Raw genomic sequence first — 21,146 nt, 5'->3', positions numbered from 1 at the left:
GCACGACCAAGCTCTAACCCTGGAATTGACGAGCACCTGAAAATAATAAAAGAGTGGGTCAGGCCCACATGCAAGTCCTGATCTACTACAATCCAAACAAGAATCCGATACGCAGATACATCTTAGATAGACTCAACAATATCTAGAGTAGTCCATATATGTATATATTACACACTATAGGACGCTCACTAGTCCAATAGGTCTGTCTCAGCCTAAGTAGAGATACCATGCAAATTGCACATTACGTAGTCATGTGTACCTAGACCTACCAGGGAACAACACCTCTGTCCAGCTATTCATCCTAGGCAATATACGCACCCTAACCATGGTTATGAGACTCAAGCTCATACCATGGCATCATAACATATATATATAAAGTTCGTGTCCTCCTAATACAAAATATCATCCATCTGATATAGTGGCGTGATATCTGTATAATAATTCATCCCAGAAATCCAATTATGTCATTCAGTTATTTACTGACTTGACATTAACAGAAGTAGGACTTAACTTTTATTGTTAATCCGAACCTCAATCCAGATTAGGTAGGCTTAGTGTCTAAACTAATCCATACCTAGTATGCCACCATCACATACCAGTGCATACTACACTCTATTTACCATAGTTGACAAATCAGTATAAATAGTTATCAACTACATTCCAAAATAAGCACAAATACAATTTAACATATGTAAAACTGAATCATGCATCCAATAATAGATTTAGGAACCAAATCCCAGTCCTTTAAATTGAAAAAATCAAACAATGCAATTAACTCCTCCAAACAGTGTCGTAACAGATGAGATATATAACAGATTTAATTGTCAGTTAATCCCAACTAAGCATACATATAATTAAATAACAGAATGTTTATAACTCAATTGCAAAACATGATTCATAATTCTAAGTCATGCAGAGAAACTTAAATCCCTAAAACAGTAAGCCATTACCAGTTTATGTCAACCCTTTCTCCTACAGCTTTACTTTGAACCTTAGGCTAATTCCATCCTAAATTTCTGGATATAAGCTTGCTTCTCAATTCTTATATAAGTCTTAAGCAATGTATTACATCATTCAGTAGCCTTGAAACAGTTTCAAAAACTCAGTCTCAGCCAAACAGTCCATTAAAAACTCATTATACGCAATAACAAGAGAAAGAGAAAGCTCTGAGAGAAAGAGAGCCTTCTCTATTCAAGGAGAGCCGGCTCCCCTTCCTTAGGAGCTGGCTCTAGATGGTTGAGAGCCATAAGCTATTCTTCTGTTGTCTTTTCTGACTCTGATAGTTTCCAGTCTTTAAATTCAGTTCTATTACATGTTTTAAGGTCCCATCCTCATCCCAGATTGATCACAAGACAGAGTTATACATCTATGAATTGAATTCCAGATCAATGTTTAAAAACTGAACTTGTAACAACTGGGAAACATATTTTAATTCAATGATGCTAGAAACTGATTTAATATGCATAAACGATGTAATTAAAACTTAGTTTAATTCCTGGAGTCTAACTAAGCATGCACAGAACACAGATTCATGGGAAAGAGAAGATGTAATACCCCTAACTTTAAAAGGATAGTCCTGTTATTTTAATTAATTATTTTGTTTGCATTTTTAAGTATTTAATTGTTTTGTTGCTTGGTTAATTAACTTGGTTGGATTATTTGATTTAATTGCATTATTTGTTTTACTTGATTGCATTATTTGTTTTATTTGTATTACTTAGTTTAATTGGATTATCTGAATTATTTTATTATTTATATGTCCTTAATTAATTAGTATAAAGGTTTAATTATGAAATTAGGTTAAATGAGTATTTTTATTACGTTAGTAAATTCTTTAGGGTTTCTGTTAGAAGTCCCGTAGGTGGACGCCGACAAAGTTTATAACGAGGGTTGTTCGTGGGACGAGTTAGAGCTCTGTCTCTAATATTACAAGGATTAGGGTTTTAGGGTTAAGCTTATAAATACACCATTATACTTTAAGTCTAGGGTTTACGATCATAACACTTAGCTCATAGACGTAAACTGAGTTCTGTAAAAACAGAGAGATACAGAGTGAGGTTTTGAGAGAACAAAGCACGTTCGATGTGGGATTCGACCGAGGCTTCAAGGTCGGACCTAGGAGAAGGGAAGAGTAGAAGTAAGAGGAGGCTACACAGTAGTTCAGTGTTGCCAGAACAGTGAACACAACGCCAAGATTTCATAATTGAAATCACAGGTAAGTTCTTTTCTTCCTCCTTCCCTCTGGCTTGTGTTCTATGCACCTAAATAGTCTCTAGGGTTTAATTAATGATTGACTGAGTTTTACATATATATTACATGCCATATTGATGATATATATATGTGTTGAATTCTGTTAAACTATGGTTCGTGCATGTTTGAATTCAGTTGTATTCTTAAAGCATGCTTAGTCTATGGAACTTGTAGTTTTTGTATTTGTTTTCAACTGCTATAAACACTCCATGGGGATTATACTGGGCATATTTAGGACCCTTAGGAACAGTTTAAAACGAAATAGACAGGTTGGGAGCGACCTGAGATGAAGCAGAAGGTCGCAGAAGTTGCAGCAGTTGAAGACGGCTCTCAATGAGGTGAAAGCCGGCTTCATAGAAGTGGGAGCCGGCTCCTACACATGTAGAGCTGGCTCCAATGTCCTTGGAGCCGGCTCTAGGCTGATTGGAGCCTGCTCCTAAAGTCTTGCAGCAGGCTCTCTTCAATAGTAACATTCTAATTTTTTTTTTTTTACGAGTTGTGGTTACTGTTGGAGCATGGGAACTATTCTGAAACTTTTGGGACTTTACAGAGGGATTAAATGGTTTATTTTGGGTGTTATTAAGACCTAAGATTGGTAAAAGTTGGTCTCTGAGTCAGTGGGACAAACAGTATTAAATTAGTAAACTTACTGTACTGTTAACGGTTAAAAGACAGATTAATTGCTTAACTAAATTTTAGCAATTTAATGGGATTTAGGATGTTTATAAAACTTATTTTAAATGCATGATAGGGTAAGGTATTTATTAGTTTTGACCTATGCATGTTTTGGATTTTGGTTGCTAAGCTACTGTTCATAATCCTATAGTTTACTTGGTTTTCGTTAAACTGGATTATACTTTGGATTTAATTGTTGTAATGTCACACACTACTTTGCAATTAACGGAACTTTGGATTTGGACTGGATAATGGTTTTGAAATTTAGTTGTTGAAATATTAAATCTTATTTTGCAATTAACTGGAGTATATTTTTAACTGAACTTGTTGAAATATTATACCATATTATGCAATTACTTGAGTTATGGTTGGTAATTGGATTATGAATTTGGATTTAAGTTGTTGAACTGTTATCTTAGTTCTGTAATTTATATGGATATGGAGGACTGTATGCACCGGTATGGGACGGTGGCATACTAGGGATGGTTTAGCTCAAAACACTAAGACCTAACCTATCAGATTAAAGGAATGGATTGTAAAATATTGAATCCTAAATTGTGTTAAGTCATATCAACTGAATAAGTTGAGTGACTAACTGGACTGTGTTTTGTATGTCACCTCAATGAATAATTGAATGACATACTCTGGATTTGGACGGACTTTAGATATATGATTATGGTACCACGAGATGAGCTTGAGTCTCAGGCTCGTTGGTTAGGGTGCGTATATGCAGTGGATGCGTAGCTGGATATAGTAGGTAGGTGTACCCTATTAGGTCTAGGTACTCATGCCCACTTTTGGGTGCGTTTTCGCATGTTGCCTTCTATTCAGGTTGAGACCCCTATTATAGTCCAATGAATGTCCCTTAGTATGGATATTTATAAATATATGGACTACATAGATATTGTGAGGTATCTAAGGTGTATCTGTGTATCGGGTCACTGTATAGATTGCAGTTAGATTAGAACTTGCTCGTGGGTCTGACCCACTCTTTTATTCTTTTCAGTTATAGGACGGTTTCAGCCTTAAAGCTTGATCGTGCTGTTTGAGGACAGTTTTCTATTCGTCAAATTACGTAGGACTTCTCTCGATGTTTCAGTTTTATTTACTTTCAGTTTTTTCAGTTAGTTGGGAATTTATTTAGGGGTCCACCAGATGAATTCCCGAGTTGTAATCATGGAGGTTTTGGAAGTTGGATTTTGTTAAGTTTTATCAGTTGAGGAATTTATATTAGTATTCTTTCAGTTTTTAATATTTATTCTTATTTTATTTTGTCATCTATGTTCGTTTTAAAATATTAATTGTTTGATATTCCCTCGGATTCGGGCCTGGGCCTGATCAACCCGTGTCTCGGAGCCAAGGGGTATCACAGAAAAGCAGAAACTTGCCTTTGAGTTTCAGATTTGAAACTCTAATTCCATAATTTATGTATGATATGTTTGTGTCCTAAACTGCAAACTTGCTCCTCCAGTGCTTTGGTTCAACCCAGAAACAACCCCGTGCCTTCCTCTTTGAACTGCTTTATTAATCACCCAAGGTTACTCTGTGTTTCTCTCCAATCCTTCTCTCTGTTTCTCTCTGCCTTTCACTCCGGGAATAAGGTTTTGTTCTCAACCCTAGGCAGAACGTATACATGTATATTTATAGATTTGTAAACCCTAAACCCTAATTCTAATTGTAATCCAACAATGGAACGTATTCAATAATTAAATTAATAAGTCGGCTACACCTTGAAACCTAAAACCCTAAGTCACGATACACAAGATCAATAAACAGTGAATTAACTAAATGAAACAATTAAGTAATTAAAGTAATTAAAACAGTCAACTAATCCAAGTTATTAATTAAATCAAATACAAACCAATTAAGTAAAATAACATAATAAAACCAATTAAATAACTAAATACACTTAAACAATTAATTCCAAGTAAATAATTAAAAATAACTCAATTAATTCAATTTAATCACCATAATAAAACAATTAAGCAATTAAGCAAATAAAAATGCAATTAAATCAAAAATTAAATACCAGAAATATCGAAATACCCTTGTAAAATTAGGGGTATTACATTAACCAATCCCTAAGTTTCCCTCTCTCTGTTTTCTCTCAGACCTCTCTGTTCTTTCTCTCTGTCTCCACTGCTACGTGAATAGAATTCTAAACCCTTGGCAGACGCATAAAGTTATATATATAGGCAACGCTAATTTACCTAATTTCAATTATACTTAGAGAAGGAAAAAGAAAATAAAATAAAACTAACTAAGTCAGCAAATTTTAATGAATATAAATAAAACCCTAAAACTTTATATTATATAAAAATAAAAAAATAATAAAAAATTAGACTAATTAAATTATTAACAATTATTAATAATTAACCTAATCCAAGATACATATATACCCATATATACATGTATATCCATCCATGGTCCGTTGATCCTAACCAATTAATCCACACTATCCAAGCCCAACTCCCTAATAAAATAAACGTCTAATGCAAACAAGTTCAAATAACAAATAAAATATTTTAAACATATAATACAATTCCACATAAACATAACTAACTTAAAACAAATAATTCAACTAAACAATTAAACACATACCATCCAGTCACATAACAATATAGCTACTTAATCCATTAAAATGCACAAGAAATAAAAATTAAATTCCAATTATATCCTTTTGAAAACTAAGGGTATTACATTCTTCCCCCTTAACAAAAGGAATTCCGTCCTCGAAATTCAGAATCTCTGAATTATTGTTCTTAAAATTCATTTCCGTTCCGTTGTGGATTCTGCCTCTATGTATGGGCTCCGCTGAATTCCAAATCATTATAGAAAAATTTATAGGTTCAATATTTAGGAAACACAAAAATTAGTCTACGCGTAGGTTGTATTTAACAACTACTCATCCTTTCCCAATATTTTTACAGGGGTAATTATCCATATTCCTCCAAGTTTCATAAGATATACGCACAAAATTCCTATGCATCTAGCGCTAACTAGTCGGTTACGCTAATCTATAGGCTACTACCGCAATTAATAAATACAATCCGTGAAAAGTCAATTTAATACGAAAAACTGACCTTCCTCCAAAAACATTGCTTCTTATATGGAAGACATCCCAAACAACTGTTTCCTGATAGAAAACTCCAATGTATAAGTTTAACTATGTACAAAATCCTACTGTCGCCTCCAAAACAGGCGTAATCCATTACAAAGGAAAGTATGTCTCTCCGATATATCCTTAAATGAAGTCAAGGTCAGATTGTGCAACCCTTGCATTCATTTCAAACCAACAGGTAAGAGGTCTTTATATCATCCTTTTGCAACGCGTTTCGGGCTTATGCGAGTTAGTCGATTTTCTGCCGCCGATTTGATTATCCTTCCTGTTGCTCCGACCAGTGCTCAGTTTACTCTGGCCGCCATTGACTATGGGTCATGGTTAGGTGTTACCGAAAATTGTTGTCAGGCTGAGCAATATCTGGTGTGGAGGACTTCTCGGAGATAGATCAGGATTTCTTGTAAAAATTTCAGGGATGGTGTTTCGCCGGTATATTCTCCTTACCTTCCGTCAAGCGTTCGTATGCCCAATATCATCATCAACATTGCATTATACTCTGTGAGGTCCAATTGTGACTTATATGTCACACCTATTATATTCCCTATTTGGTTGATGGTTGAAGAAATTGTCAGCCACGTCTGCTATAGAAAGTTGGGGTTTATTACATCTGAAGTGGATCAAGGGTGCTCAGATGGTTTCTAAAAAGTCAATATTTATGATGGTCATGTTCCATCAGCGTGGGGAATACGTCTCTTTTTAGCATTCTAAGTCTACAGCCTAGTTTGTTGTGTCTTTGATGGTGGGATGTTCGTGTGTTTTGGTGATTTTTTATCTGTAAGTGTCGTTTGGCTCTTTTGTTTGCCAGGGTAAAAAAAAAAAAAAAAAACCCTTCTATGTTGTCCTTATATTAATTATATATTATTGATCATGAACAGGATCAATCACATGATCCTCTACTTTCATTCTTTATTATTATGGATGGGTTATCTAACCTCTGAATGATGTCTTTCAAGAGCTAATTGATGCTACATTGGATTCGCTATTTTAGTTAATTAGTTATTTTCCATTCTGTTTTTATGGTAATAACAAAATTGATAACCCCCATTTGTTAAAAAAAAAAACAATTTAATTTCATTCTGCCACAATTTCTCAAAAAAAAAACTACATATTAGTAAAGAAAACATGAGCAAAATTTTCTTATAATGAAAATAAAGAAAACCTCATATTTAGAAAACCACATAAAGAAAATTCCATATTTTTTTTTACAATATTTTTTTTTGTAAAGAAAACCCCATTTTAGTAAAGAAAAAAAAAGAACCAAAAAAACCCCTCCCAGTCTTCTTTAACAACCAAAATTCGAAGATTCAAACTAGGGCTGAACTATCCCAAAATTGAATCAATAATACCAATAATAAATTCAAACTAGGACAATTCACGGGTTGTTAATCTGGCACCAAGTGGCGTTATTTGTGATGCTAAACTTTCAGGGGCAATTGCGTCATTTTGATAGATCTGATATTTTGCCATAAATCTGAATTTAATATTAAGGGGCAATTTTGTCTTTTCATATGATTTAAGGCTCTATATGGATGAAATTTCTTCAAGGGGGGTGTCATTGTCCCAAAAACAGATAATTTTTATCTGAGTGTTCATTTTAACAAATTTCAGGAGGTGTTCTTGTACTTTACCTTAAAAAAAATTATCGTAAGACCTATATTTTAAAAAAAAAAATTTAATTTTGTTTTTTATTACTTTATTTTATATTAGTTCAGACGAACTTTTTGTCTTTTACCATTTATAAGTAAAAACTGGTTGAAACGCTCAATCAAGTCATCTTATACCTTTTATAAAAACTTATCTTTTTTAACCTGCCTCTTACGTACCATCTATGATTTTGTTCATCATACAAAAACAATATTAGATTGCTAGTAAATTTTATTTAGAAGTATTCCAATTCTGCAACTTATATCATTAACAATCTCTATATCCTTAACTCTGAAAAAAAAAATTAAAAAAAAAATCTCTATGTCCTTTGTAAGATGGATCCTAAACATAGAAAGTGATTATGATGTAACGAAAACCTTGTGATACAACCCCAAGGATGTCATGACACTGTTGGAACAAGTTTTTGATGATAGTATATTGTAATTGTTATATATTTTTATTTGTCAAATATATTTTTAATCTAATACATTAAATTGTTAAATAATTTACAACTTTTTAGTATTTTTAATTAGGTTAATTTTACTAAAACCCCCTCAAGTTTGGCCGAATATCATCTTCAAATATCGTTCGAAAATAACTATCACTCACATCATAAACTACTTTTGTTCCATTTTTCATTAACACCCCAACCGTTAGTTGAACAGTTTTGACATGATGTAAAATGACTTAATCACCCTTTGAATTTGTCAAGTCAACCCTTTAACTTAAAAAAATTAGATTAAAATACTAAAATACCCCTAGAAAGTTATAAATTGACAAATTATATATATATATATATATACATACACACACACACACACATTACACAGAGTCATATCTATATGGCATCTGATCTGGCTGTCACTAAATTTCTCTTTCTCTATCTTTGATTCTATATCTCATTCTTTGGTTTTAGTTCTAATCATCTCTCTAAATCTATTGAATCCGGCAAGATAATAGGATTCTCCAACTTTCTTCTCGTTCTCTCATCAATTCCTCCTCTTGTTCTTCAATCTTTGAATCTTCTTTTCTTTTTCTCTCTTTGATTTGCATCACAAACAAGTCTAAACAACATATAATTCTCTATATGAACTCTTGCACACTCTAAACAACATAAATCCACTATTTGCTTCAAATCATCAACAATCTTAGTCATGACAAAAAGCTGAAAACGGGTGAATATATAATTTTATATATATATATATATATATAATGAAATCGGGTTTATTTAAAATAAAGATAAAAAAATCGAAGTACATGACAACGATGGAGGCCAAATAAGAACAACAATCGGAAAAAATTCACTGAAGATAATGGCTCTAAAACAGTCCATTATAGAATAATGATTTCTCAAACAATCCCTGATAACTAAAAAAACAGAAGTTCCTTATTCTCAGAAGTCTTTTTTGTTTCTGAGGATGCCGAAAATGACTTGGGCCGGGTATGATCCAGGAGGTTATAAGTGGGCCGGATAAAGACCATTGTTATGAACCGAGTCTTTGTTAATTGAGCCCAGGGTGATAAAATTAATAAAAAAAGCCCGGTTCTGAACGGAAGGAGCTGAGCCCATAATGAAGGAAGGCCCAGAAGAACAGCCCAGTTCAAGAAGTCAGTTGAAAAATATCTAGAAGGTCTGTAACAGTCTATATATAGGCTAAAAACAGAGGGAAAAGGGATTGGAAAAATTGGAAGTGTGGAATTGCTCTTTCTAATTTGAGAGGGAGAATTTCATGTACCTTCACTTAGCGCCGTCTGTGGGAACGACGAAGATTGATTTACGATAAGTCGAAATTGATTCAATCGTAAGTGATGCACGAGGAAGAAGCTTGATCTCTAAAAAGTGAATGAGGATCGTGAGTGATTCGTTGTTCGTTGTTCGTCTTGCTGAGTTCCGATTTTGATTGATTTTGAAGAGATTCGCATTCAATCTACGTAGTTCCGGTTTGTTTCTGTTCAATCAATCTATGCGATTATGTTTTCTTTGCTAGAGCTAGATTTGACAGGTCCACGGTGGAAGAAGGTCGAATCTGGACTTGTAAGATCAGAATTCGGCCAATTCAAGTCTAGATCTAGTGTGATTGCGTTAACAGAACTCAGATCTGTCCAGAAAATTGCGGTTGATGACTTTGCTCCGATCAGGAATGATGATCGGAAGTGAGAGCTCAAATCCATTAGATAATGGCCAGCAGTCAAAGCTCGATGAATTAATGAGTGTAATCGAAGAGCTAAGGAGAGATAACGCAGAGTTGAGAGCTGGAATGGAGCGTCGTAAGGCTCCTGCTCTTCCAAGGCCACCTCCAGTAGGAGAGGGAGTTGTGTCATCCAGCACTGCTCATCATGATGATCCGGAGGGAAACAATCAAATGGATCTTCATCGCGAGGAGATTGTGCCAAACAATTTACGTCCACATGTCCGTCAAGTGGAGGAGTTGGAAGAATCATCCATTTGGATCCGCATCATGAACGGATCATGCGAGAAGAAACCATTGTTTTTGATCCAACTCAGGGAAGGTTACGACATGATGAAGCAATGGAGTCTAGCAATCATGGAGCTCCATCGCTATAGCATAGGGAGTTCACAGATGATAGATCGTTTGATCCACCCTACCGGCCTTCAATGGCGACGTATGATTACAGGAGTTCAGAATGAAGATCTGCAGATCCGAGGATTCCACTGCAGTTTTTAATGGAGAATGACGCACTCCGTTCCTCTGCAAGAATGGTTGTATCACCGTTCACTAAAGAAATCCTGAACACTCCGAATCCGAGAAAGTTCTCCATGCCGGTGTTCATTCTATTCGATGGAACGACCGATCCGATCGATCACATTTACCACATTCAGTTCAAAATAGCCTTGAATACGAACAATAACCCTCTGATGTGCAAATGCTTCCCTACAAACTTGTCAGGGCTAGCCCTCAACTGGTTCAAGAATCTAGCTCAAGGTTCAATTGCTAGCTTCCAGGACTTGTGTGATAAGTTTATTAGCCAATGCTATGGAAATAAACGCCCGGCCAAAGATGTGTCAAGCCTGTTTACAATGAAACAGCACGAAGATGAGCGACTCCAGGCTTTTCTCACCAGGTTTAACTTTGTCAAAAGTATGGTTATGGAGTGTCATCCATCAACAGCAGTTTAAGCGTTCAAGTTGGCAATGAACCGAGGGACACCGCTCCACACAAGTTTGGTGGTGAATAAGCCGAAGACCATGGATGAGCTGAACGAGAGAGCTGATGGTTTCGTGCGACTAGAAGAAGAGAAAGCAGCTAATGCAAGGAAGACATCTATTATCTCCACAGAGGAGAAGTCCAAAGCTAAGATTCGGCAAAAGCAAGCTCCGCAACATCAAACCTCCTAGAAGGTAGAGAAGAGGCCCCGAGAAGAAGAGTCGTTTACTCCACTTAAAGTCACTCTGGCAAGGTTATTCCAAGAAAACAAAGATAAGTTTTGTCCCCCCTTACCAATCGGAAAACCTCTCGAACAGATAAATTAATCTAAATATTGTGCTTTTCATAGTGATTTTGGTCACCAGACTAATGAATGCAGGAACTTACGGAGGCAAGTGGAGATGCTGATCACCAGGGGAAAGTTTACAGGATATGTTCAAGGGCCAGCGCAGGAGCAGAATCGGCCTACTGAGCAAGTTAAGAGAAATCAAAAGCCGAATCACTATAACACTCAGCCCGTTCGGATTATAAATGCAATTCATAGTCGTCCTGAACAGATAACAGAATCTGAAGAATTGTTCCGAACGCGCCTTCGCCAAGCACAGATGAAGAGGCGAATAGGCAGTGTTAACAATCTGCACCATCAGAACGCATCAACGCAGATAAGGTTTAACAAGACAGACCTACTGTGAGTTCAAATTCCTCATGAGGACCCTTTGGTTGTTAGTTTTACAATGGCGGAATGCTTAGTACGAAGGGTGCTAATTGATCCAGGGAGCAGTGCAAATGTCATGCCAAAGGTCGCCTTCGATCGGCTAGAAATCAAGCCAAAAGTGCTTAAATGTACTGAGAATCCATTGTTGGGATTCGATGGAAAGCGAGTCAAACCGATCGGCACAATAGAATTGCTCGTTCGAGCTGCTGAGAAGGAGCTTGTCGAAAGCTTTGTGGTGGTGGAGATCCATCCATCCTACAATCTGCTGATAGGGAGAGGATGGATTCATAGAGTTCAAGGAGTCCCATCGACCCTGCACCAAGTGATGAGATGTCTGAGTCCGGATGGAAATAAGGTGATTAATATCAATGGGGACCAAGTTGCAGCAAAGGAATGTTACTCGGTGACTCTGAAGGCCGCAGGGAAGGGAAAAGCTCCGATCCAATCTGATAGCCCACAATAGCAATTACAGAAGCCTCCCCCCAGCATGGAAAGGGAGGAGGATCCTTCGGTGTTGACCGAGGAACCTCTAGCTGATGTTCAAATTGATTATTTAAGGCCAGACCGAACCACAAAAATAAGTTCAAGGCTTGCCGAGGAAGAGAAACACTAGTTGATTGATTTCCTTTCCCGGAATGCGGACGTGTTCACTTGGAGCCATTCGGACATGCTGGGAGTCGATCCCTCTGTCTCATGTCATTCCCTTCGTGTAAATCCGAACGTTAAGCATGTACGGCAGAAGCAAAGAAGGTTCGCCCCGGAGCGCAACCAGATCATTGCGGATGAAGTTGATAGATTGTTAGAGGCTGGGTTCATCAAAGAGGTTCAGTACCCGATCTGGCTGTCGAACGTGGTTGTAGTGCAGAAGAAGAACGAAAAGTGGAGAGTTTGCATTGACTTCACCAATCTGAATAGAGCTTTCCCGAAGGATAGCTTTCCTCTTCCAAAGATTGATCAAATGGTGGATGCTACAACGGGATATGAACGATTAACCTTCCTAGATACTTATTCAGGTTACAATCAAATTCCAATGGATCTTAACGATGAGGAAAAGACCTCTTTTGTCACCGAACGAGGGACCTACTACTATAAGGTCATGCCGTTTGGACTAAAGAATGCTGGAGCGACGTACCAAAGGTTGGTCAGCAAGATTTTCAAAAATCAAATGGGCAAAACTGTTGAAGCTTACATCGGTGACATGGTAGTGAAGAGCAAATAGAAGGACCATCATTTGTGACATTTACAGGAGGTGTTCGATGTACTGAGGAGGTATGGAATGAAGCTAAACCCAACCAAGTGCTTGTTCGGCGTAGGATCTGGATAATTCTTTGGCTACGTGGTCAATAATAGAGGGATTGAAGTCAGCCCAGCTCAAGCGGAAGCTTTACTGAGAAATGCAGAACCAAGCACTGTCAAGGAAGTCTAAGCCCTCACTGGACGCATAGCGGCACTAAGTCGATTCATCTCTAAGTTGTCAGACCAATGCAAGCCATTCTTTGATACAATAAGAAGTCACGGAAAGCAATCCTGGAGGGATGAGCAGAGGCAAGCACTGACAAAGTTGAAGGAGTATATGTGAAATCCACCAGTCCTGAATGCCCCAAAAGCAGGTGAGAAACTTTTCCTGTATCTTAGAGTTTCCAACTTTGCAACTAGTAATGTTTTGATACGGTGTAAAGAAGGTAAGCAGTTCCCAGTCTTCTATGTCATCAAAACGCTAACCGAACCAGAGAAAAGGTATTCGAAGGCTGAACGAGTAATATTATATTTGGTAAATGCAAAGAGGAAACTCAGGCATTACTTCGAGTCCCACCCAATAGCTATTCTAACCACGCTTCCCATAAGGGTGATCCTGCATAAGCCCGACTTGTCCAGACGAATAATGAAATGGGCAATAGAGCTAAGTTCTTTTGACATAACATATGAACCCCGAACGGCCATCAATGGGCAAGCTGTGGCTGATTTCCTATTGGAGTGTGATGTGGAAGAGCCAGAGGAAAATATTGAAGACTATTCGTGGAAGCTCTTTGTTGATGGTTCTTCGAATCAGATGGGGGCACGAATTGGGGTCAAGTTGAAGACACCAAAAGGCACCACGTTAAGCCAGGCGATCAAAGCAACCAATAATGAAACAGAATATAAAGCAATACTGGCTGGATTGAAGTTGGCCAAGGAGTTAAAGGTCAAAAGCCTAGTCGCTTTTAGTGATTCGCAGTCAGTAGTTTGGCAAGTAACTGGAGAGTATGGAACCAAAGATGAAACAATGGAGGCGTATCGTTCAGCCGTTATACAGGAAGTTGAGAGTTTTGATCAGATCAAGTTTATCCAATTGCCAAGAGAGTATAACGAGGATGCCGATCAGTTGGCATGCAGTGCGTCGAGTTCTGGGGAAACACTGACAAGGGTGATTCTAGTCAGTGTGTTGTACCAGCCATCTATCCTTGGCGAGCCATCAAACTCGGACCCTTGGCAAGTGAATGTCATACCATATGAGCCGAGTTGGATAGATTCAATTATGACATACATACGGGATGGGGTTTTACCAGAGCAGAGGGATGAGGCAAGAAAGATCAGATCAAATGCTGTGAAGTATGCCATAGTGCACAACCAGTTGTACAGAAAATCTTACTTAGGGCCTTACTTGAAATGTGTAACCCCCACAGAAACTCAGCAAATGCTGCGAACTATCCACGAAGGTGTGTGTGGTAACCATTCTGGGGGGAGGTCTTTAGCACACAAAGCGATGATACAGGGGTATTTTTGGTCGAACATGTCACGAGATGCGGAGGAATACTCAAGAAGGTGCGATAAGTGCCAAAGGTTAGGACCACTGATCCACCAACCACCAGAAGACTTGCACGTAATGGCCAAACCATGGCCTTTTGTGCAATGGGGGATGGATGTGGTTGGCCCCTTACCGACCACTAATTAACAGAATAGGTTCGTTCTACTTGCAACAGACTACTTTACCAAATGGGTGGAGGCAGAACCATATCCCAGCGTGACTCGGACTCATGTAAGACGTTTCATTTGGAGCAATATCATCTGTCGCTTTGGCATGCCAAGGTCGATCGTCATGGACAATGGGACTAATCTAGACAGTAAGCAAGTGAGGGAGTTGTTAGAAGAATATCAACCAAAAGTTAGCAGTGGTCAGCCGTCCACAGGCAAATGGTCAGGCTGAGATCACAAACAGAATGGTCTTTGCTTGTATAAAGAAGAAGCTTGAAGAAGAAAAAGGAAAATGGTTGGATGAGCTCCCGAATGTCCTATGGCCCTCTAGAACGACTCCGAGACAACCGACCGGAGAGATCCCATTCGCCATGGCATATTGGACTGAGGCAATAATACTGGTCGAGCACCTAGTTCCCACCATTCGAAGTCTAGTATGGAATCGGGAGCGGAATGATCACATGTTGAAATTCAACCTCGATTTACTTAAAGAGAAGAGGGATGCAGCGGCAGTAAGGCTAGCATCATATCAGCAAATACTTATGAACAGCCACAACAGAAAGGTGAGGCATAGAGACTTTGCACCTGGTGATTTAGTTCTAAAAAGAAAGGTTGGAATTGTCAAAAAAAATGGTGCCACCTTGGGAAGGACCGTATAGAGTTGCAGAAATCATAGGGAAGGGGGCAAATGTCCTGGAAACCATGGCTGGAAGGCTGCTAAATAAGCCATGGAACGCCACATCTTTGAAAGGTATTACCAGTAGGAAATTGAGGAGTAAGTTCTAACCTGGTCAGTGTTTATTTCCAATTGTGTGCTTACAAATGAATAAAACTTCAAAAGATCTATAAAAAAAGTTATTTTCTTCCAAAAAGGTGATCAAGCGTTAAGCAATTAAGCAAAGTAAATGACAGCTGGCACTATGAGCCGAACGTCAAACACTTGCTAAAAATAAAAATCCAAGTGGCAAGTGGCATTCAGCCGAGCGCTAGGCACTTAGTGAAGTAAGTGGCAGCTGGCACTATGAGCCAAACACCAAACACTTGCTAAAAATAAAAAGCCAAGTAGCAAATGGCATTCAGCCGAGTGCCAGGCACTTAGTGAAGTAAGTGGCAGCTGGCACTATGAGCCGAAAGCCAAACACTTGCAAAAAATAAAAAGCCAAGTGGCAAGTGGCATTCAGCTGAGCGCCAGGCACTTAGTGAAGTAAGTGGCAGCTGGCACTATGAGCCAAACGCCAAACACTTGCTAAAAATAAAAAGCCAAGTGGCAAGTGGCATTCAGCCGAGCGCCAGACACTTAGTGAAGTAAGGGGCAGCTAGCACTATGAGCCGAACGCCAAACATTTGCTAAAAATAAAAAGCCAAATGGTAAGTGGCATTCAGCAGAGCGCCAGGCACTTAGTGAAGTAAGTAGCAGCTAGCACTATGAGCCGAATGCCAAACACTTGCTAAAAATAAAAAGCCAAATGGTAAGTGGCATTCAGCCGAGCGCCAAACACTTAGTGAACTAAGTGGCAGCTGACACTATGAGCTGAACGCCAAACATTTGCTAAAAATAGGGGCAAGTGGCATTCAGCCGAGCACCAGGCACTTTAACCGAATGCCAAACACTTGTGATAAATGATAAATGATAACTCAAAAACAACGACGAAGAAAGTATTATGAGATATGAATTAGTCAAAAATCTTCCATTCCATTAAATTCATATCCATTAAACATTTACAAAGATAGTTCTGGTGGAATGAGTAGAGTATACAAAAGAAGATAATACATTTGTAGATGACTATTTAGTCCGGTTCACACCCTCGGTCTCTTGCTCACGCTCAGCGTTCCCCTCACCTTCATCGACTGTACTCTCCTCTCGGGGAGGAGAGTCAAGTTGGATGATTATTTCATCTAGCTGGGTTCCGCCCTGAGCAACAGGCGCAGGAGGAACCATGGTGGAAAAAGGAGGAATATCCAGGGGTTAAACGGCTGAAGGAACAGGAATAACTCCTGAGGAAGCAATCTCCTGGCACTCATCAAAAATACGCTCGGCATGAGTGGAATCCAAATTAATATAAACTCCGAGGGGATCGATCTCCAGTTCCTTGTCGATATCATCTGGATTGGCGCCTGAACTAGTTTGACCCTCGGCAGGAAGACGGTCATTGTAGCCCTCCTTGTACCCTTCAGTATACCTGAGGGCTCCGATCCTGGAGAAGCGACCATGCAGAGCCGTCACTCCGCCGTTAACCTTGCCAATGACTCCAAGTAAGGCATTGCGCTCATCCAGAGCCCTCTTCTCAAAGGCTATGCGCTCTGCCTATTCGTCATGAAGCAAGCGCTGAAGATTGTCTCTTTCAGCCTTAAGCGATTCGCGTTCGGTCTGCCAGACGCTCTTCTCAATCTGAAAGGAGTCCCTCCCATCTTGAAGGGAGTTTGCTTCCTCCTTCAGACTGTCCCTTTCATTTTCAGCTATTCAGCTGCACCATCAATTCAGCATTCTTAGTGCCAATGATATTATTGTCCTTGGTAGCTGCATCAAGGCTGTTGACGAACTTGCGTGCCTTAGCATTGGCAGCCTCAACATGTTTTTGCATGGCCATCATGCCAAACAGAGTTTGCAAAACAATACATGAGTACTAATTAAGCCAAACGTATATGCAGAGGAATTGTAATATGAAGACATTTTTAATGCAATCAGAAAAGTAAGGGAATTACCTCCATAGTAGCCAGAGGAAAGCGACTGAAGACTTCCTTTTGTGACAGAGATTTGGCAACCTCAATGTCTTTGGGAGACCACATGTTCTTGTAATAGGCCATGGCGGTTGGGCCTTCTCTGAACATGGTCTCGCTCGGCATCACTACCGAGCCATCTGCTCAGACAAATCGGGGGGTCCATAGAGCCTCTACAGAAGGAGAAGCGGAGGTTGTGCCGGACCTAGAAGGAGTAGTTGGTCTGATCTGAGGAGGAATAGGCACGCCCGACCCAGAAGTTCAAATCCTCCTTGATAGAGGAACATCATCAAGGCTGCCTTTACTATCAGGCTGAGGCCTTTTTCCTCACTCCTTATCCTGAACGGATGCAGTGGGGGCAGAGGTATTCCAAACTTGAGGAACAGCGTTCGGGTTGGCAGGTGGAGCGGTGATGATCAGACTGACAGCCACCACGTTCGGAGTGGTGCTGGAGGTAATAGCAGAGGAGGATGCCGAGGCTGGAGAAAAAGTGGCTGCAGAAGCAGCAACGGCCCTAGGAAGGTCCTTCTTCCTATTGAAGGAAGGTATCCAGAGTTGGCTCATTATAGTGCCGAGGAGTGAAATGTCACTAAGATTCTCAGACGTAAAAAGCTCCGAACAAGAGGGGATGTTGTTCAGTACGTGTTCCTTCAGATATGTAACCCTATCCCTGCAAATGCCGTAACTGAGTTCATTATTTAGTGAGATACCCAGAGAATTGCAAAGAAAAGAACAAAAGCGAGGAGTGCAAATTTCACAAGGGCAGTCGGTCGAATGGTTCTTGAACTTTTTATAGGAAGAAACAGAGCATTCACCAAAGGCGTTCGGGACGGGATAATCCTTGGCAGCTGGAGCAAACCAAGTCCCCCCGAACCTCAACTATGCCCTTCTTCCACCATTTCTCGGATTCAAGTTTGTCCGTACAGATGGATCTTTTATCGATAGGGTAGAGGTGTTAATATGACTCTTCCAACCTGATCTTGCTGACCTTGTAGCAAAGGAGAAGATCAATTATATCAAGATCTAGACCTCTGTCACGACTCAGAAGCAGCAGAACGGATATAACCCTAAGAAAATTTGGGTTAACTTGGAGAGGGGAAAGATTTAACTTACTGAACACGTAACAGAAGAAAGGGTGTAGAGGGAATCTAATGATGTTTAGGTGATGAAGGGTAAATAAGGTTTCCCCGGGAAGAAGGCCAGCACCAGTTGTAATGTTTACGTCTGTTGGGTATTCCTAAAGATGAATGTTGTTAGGAAGTCGAAGTTTCATGCAAAGAACATCCAAATTGATGGGCATGATGAGAACGAGTGCAATCCCTAGGGAAGTAAACAGAGATTTTAAGAAGGAAAAAGGCAGCAAGACTAACCTCGAGGAATTAAAGGCTACAAAGAACGTTTCGAGATCGCTGAAAATGGAGATTCTCTTGCAGGAATTCGCCGGGAAAAGTTTGACTTGCTTGAAAAAGATGAACAAGGGCTTGGTTGACAGCGAGATGTGATTGAGACGGTAAAGGAGGCTGATGGTACCTTATAAGGGCTTATAAAGATAAAGTGGACCCGAAAGCCGAGATGCCAGGAAACTGAAGAGTTTTTAAATTTCAAAATATCGAATCCTGAACCGACCGCTCGCTCCCCCACAGAATCGTCTTGAGCCGCCTCATCATGATTGGTTTCCATAAATAATCACTCCCTCATTAATGAGGAAATGATCATGGGGGCAATTGAGGATGCCGAAAATGACTTGGGCTGGGTGTGATCCAGGAGGTTATGAGCGGGCCGGATAAAGACCATTGTTATGAACCGAGTCTTTGTTAATTGAGCCTAGGGTGATAAAATTAATAAAGAAGCCCAGTTCTGAACGGAAGGAGCTGAGCCCATAATGAAGGAAGCCCCAGAAGAACAGCTCAGTTCAAGAAGTCCGCTGGAAAATATCTAGAAGGTCTGTAACAGTCTATAAATAGGCTAAAAACAGAGGGAAAAGGGATTGGAAAAATTGGAAGTGTGGAATTGCTCTTTCTAATTTGAGAGGGAGAATTTCATGTACCTTCAGTTTCCTCCTCTAAACACAACACCAATTGCAAGGGGCTAACATGCAGAGAAGCTTGCCATTTTTTCTACATATATTGATTTACCGGTTATTTCCTTCATGTTATACCCAACAAATACCAAAGAGGGAAAAGAAAGCATGTCAAACATCTAAGTTACTGGGAGACATATGAAAAGGCAATCCATTGCATCAGCATCTTTCTTTGAATAATGAACTTGCTGGGAACAGTCCGACTGTGCCTAACCAAATAGTCCATTGTAGACGATTATCTTTGAGATAGAAAATTAGGGCTTATATGTGAAATTAAAGATAAAAAATCATAATCGAATAGAAGAAAAATTCATGAACCAAAAGATATATGAATGGATCGTTAAAGGAATTTTAATGCTCCATTTTCTCCTTCAATTTTGTTTATGAGTCCTGTAATCCATGGCTGGTGTGGTGTTAATATTCATTTGGTTCTGTAATCCATGGGAATGGCGATACTTAGATTTGGTTGATTTATTTATGTTGTTAGTTTTGATGGATTAAAGACACCCAGATCTATTATTTTGTTTGCTTGTTCAGATGAGTGAAATAAACCCATAAACGGAGTTGAGATAGAATCGAAGAGAGTGAGAAAAGAGTTTGGAGAATGGAAGAATTGTGAACAGAACGAGACGATAGACGGAGCGCTGACGTAAGGTGGGTGTAAGGATATAATTGTCATTTAAGTAACCTGATATTTTGGAATAAATAGAATTAAAAAATTAGTGGCAAAGTTGTCTTTTCCAATACTTTTAACGGAGGCTTTAACGGAAAATTAAAAATGGACCTAACTGATAGTTATTTTCGAAAAATATTTGAAGGTGAAAAATGGCCAAACCTGAGGGGTGGTGAGTGAAATTATCCAAACTTATTTTTTTAACCTGTCTCTTGTGGTCTTACGTACCATCTATGATTTTGTTCATCACACAAAAACAATATTAGATTGCTAGTAAATTCAATTCAAATGTATTCCAATTTTGCAACTCATATCATCAACAATCTCTATGTCCTGAGAAATTATTATATGGTCCTCGTCTATTTGATACTTGATAGACTAATTTAATGAAAGCTATCCGATCATAAAACTTTGTAATTTATTAATACACTCTCGTGGGGTCATTTTTTTAATTTGAGAGTCTGTATTTAACTGATCCACCAAGTATTAATGGTTCATAACCATCTAATAATTTCTCCAATGCCCTTAACGTATCCTAAACATAGAAAATGATTATTTTATCTACTCATTCTCACATTATAGTGATTATGATGCAACGAAAACCTTGGGATACAACCCCAAGGACATCATGACACTGTTGGAACAAGTTTTAAATGATGGTATATAGTTGTATATTATAATTATTATATTTTTTTATTTGTCATATTTTTGATCTAATACATTAAACTGTTAAATACTAGTAATTTACAACTTTTTGGTATTTTTTATTTTAGTGTTGAACAAGTACCCCTCATTTATAGTTTGTGACAGAAAAGCCTCCTATTGAACTTGTGTGAGTCTTGTGAACGATCTTTTTTTGGTTCACAAATAATGATTATACCCTACATAACAAAATGTAATACGTTACAAAAATAATAATAATTTATTTAATTTATTACAACAAATATTATCAGTATTTAATGGGTTTCTTTCTAATATTCTAGCATACTTTGAATTATTGGAGAAAACCAAAATAAAATAAAATTTTATACATATATTTATTTGTAATTAAAGTTTAATTCACAGTGAGTGATTTGTAACAACACCAAATATAAATTCTTCATTAAATCGTTGAAGAATTGAAGATGGAATGAATATTCAAATAATTGATG

The 21,146-nt window shown here is 38.5% G+C and overlaps 1 protein-coding gene across 1 annotated transcript; it reads left to right on the top strand.

Moving 5' to 3' along the window:
• The first annotated feature begins 11,591 nt into the window (after nt 1-11,591).
• LOC132278072 (uncharacterized) lies at nt 11,592-12,035 on the top strand. Its single transcript, XM_059779900.1, has one exon. It carries the CDS (start codon nt 11,592-11,594, stop codon nt 12,033-12,035), a length of 444 nt encoding a protein of 147 aa, XP_059635883.1.
• The last annotated feature ends 9,111 nt before the right edge of the window (nt 12,036-21,146 follow it).

The sequence above is a fragment of the Cornus florida genome, unplaced genomic scaffold (genome assembly GCF_030987335.1).
Source record: "Cornus florida cultivar Cherokee Brave unplaced genomic scaffold, ASM3098733v1 CherokeeBrave_3.0.0_Hap2_Chr10, whole genome shotgun sequence".
NCBI classification, from domain to species: Eukaryota; Viridiplantae; Streptophyta; class Magnoliopsida; order Cornales; family Cornaceae; genus Cornus; species Cornus florida.
Note: the sequence above shows the minus strand (reverse complement) of the source record. Positions and strands in the feature narration are given on the sequence as shown.

What these genes read in the sequence shown, in the direction of transcription:
- LOC132278072 (XM_059779900.1), top strand. Translation starts at nt 11,592, where the DNA reads ATGGCGGAATGCTTAGTACGAAGGGTGCTAATTGATCCAGGGAGCAGT.